At 53.2% G+C, this 4,760-nt stretch overlaps 1 protein-coding gene across 1 annotated transcript; it reads right to left on the bottom strand.

Moving 5' to 3' along the window:
- Positions 1-371: 371 nt before the first annotated feature.
- On the bottom strand, positions 372-3,456 carry LOC142451237 (potassium voltage-gated channel subfamily A member 1). The gene has a single exon (XM_075553139.1). The coding sequence runs from the start codon at positions 3,090-3,092 to the stop codon at positions 1,605-1,607; it is 1,488 nt and encodes a 495-aa protein (XP_075409254.1). The 5' UTR covers positions 3,093-3,456; the 3' UTR covers positions 372-1,604.
- Positions 3,457-4,760: the final 1,304 nt, after the last annotated feature.

The following is a 4,760-nucleotide window of genomic DNA, read 5'->3' on the forward strand; positions in this document are numbered from 1 at the left end:
AAAAAAGAAATCAGCTTGGCTTTGGATGCGTACAATAGATAAACATTTTCATTTACATCCTAAGAATGCACCGAAAAAAGCATGCAATATTGCACCTTTTTATTTGTTGTTGTTGTTTTTAGTTTGCTTGCTTGGCTTGTGTTTATCTTCAGCTAGAAAGAATACTTGTTCTTAGGTGTTGCTATCTATACCTTGGTGACTTATTTATTATTCCGCATGGTTTTCCTTTAAGGGATGGGCATATTGGTCCTCTCTCTGCCGACACCTGCACAGAAACCTAACATTGCCCTGAGCCAAGGCAGGAAAATGGACTGAGTCCCCCCCCACCCCCACCCCCACCCCCACCCTCCCACTATTTCTTTTGGGTCCTTCTTCCCACAAACATGTAAATTAATTTATTTTTTCTTTTCATTCGTTTGAACTGAAATCATGCATTAATGAAGTCAAGGTACATCTTAGTCAAATAGGCCGTAATGCTGAATACGAGAACATGCTTTGAGCTCCAGAAAGCTATTATTCCCATCTGACTAACATATGCACTTAGATACAGTACTGTGTTTACTAATAAAATAGTTCATAAATGAGGGAGTGCACTTTTGGTGAATGCAAATGAAAAAGGATCTATTTGTACAAGAGTCGATTCCAAGGTAAGCTTATCTCCTATTGTCTGAGTTAACGTCCTCAGCATGCGGTTATAAAGTAAATAGCGTCAGATTCAAACATGCTTACATTGAACTCTGCTGTGCTCTCTTACAAGGAGGGGGCAAAGGGTTGACACCCAGTTCTGGAGGCTCGGAGCTAGGGGGCAGGACTACGAGAAGAGACCTGTGTTTGCACATCTGCAGTTGAGAAAAACTTAGCAGCACTGCAGAAGAATCCATTGTTTTAATTCCGTTTTCTTTTTCTCAGAATAGTTTGGATTCGGAGGTGGGGCACAGGGAAAATCCCTTTGAATGAGGACCAGTTTTGGATTTATAAGGTGCTTTGTGAACAAGTCTTAAGTAATTGTTTCATCTTGTAGTATGCAGTTCAGTTGATCAAAATTTTAAAAACACTTTTTTTGTCCCTTACCCATGTTGACTGACAGATCACATTACATATAATACATCTGATGCACTGTTTTAATAGCACTGTGCAGCTTGAAAAGATTTTCTATTGAAGTTCCATGCAAATTTTTAGTTTTCTATTTCTAAATGATCATCTGGCTGTTTTTAGGCTAAAATTATAATAAGAGTACGTTAACGATGCTAAGGGATTAAAAAACGTTTCTGAATGGGGAAGCAGATGAATCTTAGTTTACCTAGACTCGTTCGCGGACTGATTACTTTCAACCAGTTTGAGAAAATACCCTTTCTTTTCCCATTTTAATTGGTAAAATGAAAATAGTTTTTTGTTTTTGTTTCATGGATCTAGAAAGCTTCTGGTTCGCCTCGCCAAAAGTTCGCAATGCAACAATGCATTGAGAGTTAGAGCATTCAAAGACGGCGTTAGTAATGTATCTACAAAGAGTGACGTGGCTCAGTCACTACGGGTTTTCCTTTTAAGTCTTTCAAGCAGCTAGGTGGGACTTTTTTTTTTTTTTATTACTTGCTTGCTTGTGTGTGTTAAACATCGGTCAGGAGCTTGCTCTTATTAACGCAGTTTTGGTTAGCTGTGGTGCAATTGCCAGTTCTGATATTGGGCTGCCTATAGGGGGTAATACTATTATTCATATCCTCTTCGATCTCCATGTACTCAGACTTGCTGATGGTAGAGGAGCTGCGGCGGCTGAGGTCACTGTCAGAGGCTAAGTTTGGGGAGCTAACGTGGAGCAGCTGCGCCTGCTCTTCCCCCTCGGTTTCTCGGTGGTAGAAATAGTTGAAATTGGACACAATGACAGGTACGGGCAGGGCAATTGTCAGCACACCAGCGATGGCACACAAGGAGCCCACGATCTTGCCTCCAATTGTCACAGGGTACATGTCACCGTATCCTACAGTGGTCATGGACACCACCGCCCACCAGAAAGCATCGGGGATACTAGAAAAGTGCGACTCAGCTTCTTCCGCCTCGGCAAAGTACACTGCACTAGAGAACAGGATGACGCCGATGAAGAGGAAGAAGATGAGCAGCCCCAGCTCTCGCATACTAGCTTTGAGGGTCTGGCCCAGGATCTGGAGGCCCTTGGAGTGGCGGGACAGCTTGAAGATTCTAAAAACCCTTACCAATCGGATGACCCTGAGGATGGCCAGCGATGTGGCCTGCTCGCCCTTCTGGTTGCCCTCCTGCTCGGCAATCTCGGTGCCCAGAGTGATGAAGTAGGGGATGATGGCCACGATGTCGATGAAATTCATGATGTTCTTGAAGAAGTCCGTCTTGCTCGGGCAGGCGAAGAAGCGCACCACGAGCTCGAAGGAGAACCAGATGATGCACAGGGTCTCCACGATGAAGAAGGGGTCCGTGAAGATGTTGGAGGTGTAGATGACCGTGGTGTTGTCGATGCGGTGGAGGGTGCCCATGAAGTCCTTGTCGTCCTTCAGCTCCGGGAGGGTCTCCAGGCAAAAGATGACGATGGAGATGAGGATGACCATGACGGAGACGATGGCGATGACCCGAGCCGGCCCCGAGCTCTCCGGGTACTCAAAGAGCAGCCACACCTGGCGCTGGTACTCCTTCTCGGGCAGGGGCCGCTCCTCCTCCTTGATGAAGCCCTCGTCTTCCCGAAACTTCTCCATGGCCTCCTCGCCCAGTTCGTAAAACTTGATCTCCTCCGAGAACATGTCCAGCGGCACGTTGACCGGCCTCCGCAGCCGGCCCCCGGACTGGTAATAGTAGAGGATGGCGTCGAAGCTGGGCCGGTTGCGGTCAAAGAAGTACTCGTTCCTGAGCGGGTCGAAGTAGCGCATGCGTTTCTTAGGGTTCCCCAGCAGCGTGTTGGGGAACTGCGCCAGGGTCTTGAGCTGCGTCTCGAAGCGCAGCCCGGAGATGTTGATGACCACGCGTTCGCAGCACTCATGGTCCTCGTGGTCTGCTGGCCGAGGGTAGCTGCCTTCCTGGGGGTGGCCTGGCGCAGCCGAAGCCTCGTCCGCGTTGTCCCCTGACATCACCGTCATGGTGGAAGCCGGGTGGAGGGGTGAGAGACCAGGAGAGGAGCCGGGGTGGGAAAGACGGAGGGGAGAGGGGTGGGGGGGACCCTAGCGCCCCCCCCACCAGTGTGCGCGTCTCCCCCACGCTCAAGGGGAGGGGCTTCTAAGCACTGAGGTCAAAAGATCCAGAGACTTCGTTTCCAGTGACTTTCCTCTCCACCCCGCTTGTTACTCAATTTGGAATCCCCCTCGACTGCGGAAAAAGCCCAGTGAAGCTTTTTGCGGAGCGTTTTTTTTCGGGGGGGGGTGTCGTTTGGTTTTTTTCCCCCACCCCTGCACAGGGGCGTCTTAACACAGTGCCCTTCTAACGGGCCATTGCTTCAGGGTCACACTGGCCTCCCCACCCCTCCGGGAGCCCTCCTCGGACTGGGTGCCGTGCCAGCTCAGCAGATCCCCAAGTCTGCCACCCCCTCTGCTTCTCCTTGGCTCTCCCCCCTCCTACCCCTCTTCGCCTGCCGCCTTCTAAGCTCCCACCAGGGCGGTCGATGGACGCTGCAGAGAAATAGAAAGTGATATGGGGAGGGGGGGGCAGAAAATCAGAAGCATTCAGAGGGGAAGGACCTACAGACACCAAAGAGCACAGACAGCTAGATCTTTAAGAAAGCAGTAGGCTTTTGCTAGGGTTATTACATGCGCTCAGACACACAAGCAAGCAAGCGCACACGCACGCGCGCACACACACACACACACACGCACACGCACGCACACGCAAACACCCGGAAATCCAAGTTTGGGGCTCTTCCATCCCACTCTCCCCAATGCCCAACAGCCGATCTGTTTACAACTGCCTTAAACTATAGAGATGGGGAGAGCGCCTAGAGACGCTGGGGAGCGCCAGGTCCCCGGCCGCATCCCTTCACCCCAGTGATCCCCACCCGGTCGTCCCAAAGCCCGCTTCCTTCCGCAGCCCGAGTCTGAGCAGCCCTACCTGGCCGCCCGGCTTGGTGCAGAGGCGGTGCGGAGTCGGCCGGGAGCCCAAGGCGGAATGCGGCAGGGCGCCTTTGCAGTACCGGGGCGGGAGCGGCGGCCGCTGCCGCAGCGGCATCCGAGAGGCACCGGGGCCACCTCGCCGCCTCGTCCGCCGGCCCGGCGAGGCTCCTCTCAGTGGGACGGTCGCCGCCTTAGGGAACCGCTAGCGCAGCACGGACGCGTCCATTCCCTACCCCCATTCGCACCGGTCGCCAGCAACCTGGAGACGCCGTCCTCTCTCCGGGTGCAGGCAGATCCGGAGGGTGCGGAGCGGAAAAGCGAAATGCCCCCCTCTCCAGCAGCTTGGGAGCAAAAGACGAGAAACGGCCCTCTCGCCCCCTCCTAAGGCTACAGCAGCCCGGGCGGGATTCGATCCCGCAGGAGGCGGCCGGCGGCGGGTCCGGAGAGAGCCTGGTTCTACATGGCTCTGGGTCCCTTCCACTGTCAGCTCGGACCTCGCGGAGCCTTTGGGAGGCTTCAGGAGCTCGGAGTGGAGCCGGGTGCGTGCGGCGGCGGGTCCGCGAGCTCCATTTCTGGGCGCTGCAAGATCAGCAGAAACCTGAGAAAGCGCCTCGGATGCGGAGCAGCGATTGGCCCGCCGGGGCGTGGGTTGGGGAGGGCGGGGGAGGGCAGGAGCGAGGAGGTAGATGGAAAATATGAGGGGGT

Source organism: Tenrec ecaudatus, chromosome 6 (genome assembly GCF_050624435.1).
Source record: "Tenrec ecaudatus isolate mTenEca1 chromosome 6, mTenEca1.hap1, whole genome shotgun sequence".
NCBI classification, from domain to species: Eukaryota; Metazoa; Chordata; class Mammalia; order Afrosoricida; family Tenrecidae; genus Tenrec; species Tenrec ecaudatus.

Excerpts from the sequence above, each read along its gene's own strand:
- LOC142451237 (XM_075553139.1), bottom strand. The coding sequence starts at position 3,092 with ATGACGGTGATGTCAGGGGACAACGCGGACGAGGCTTCGGCTGCGCCA.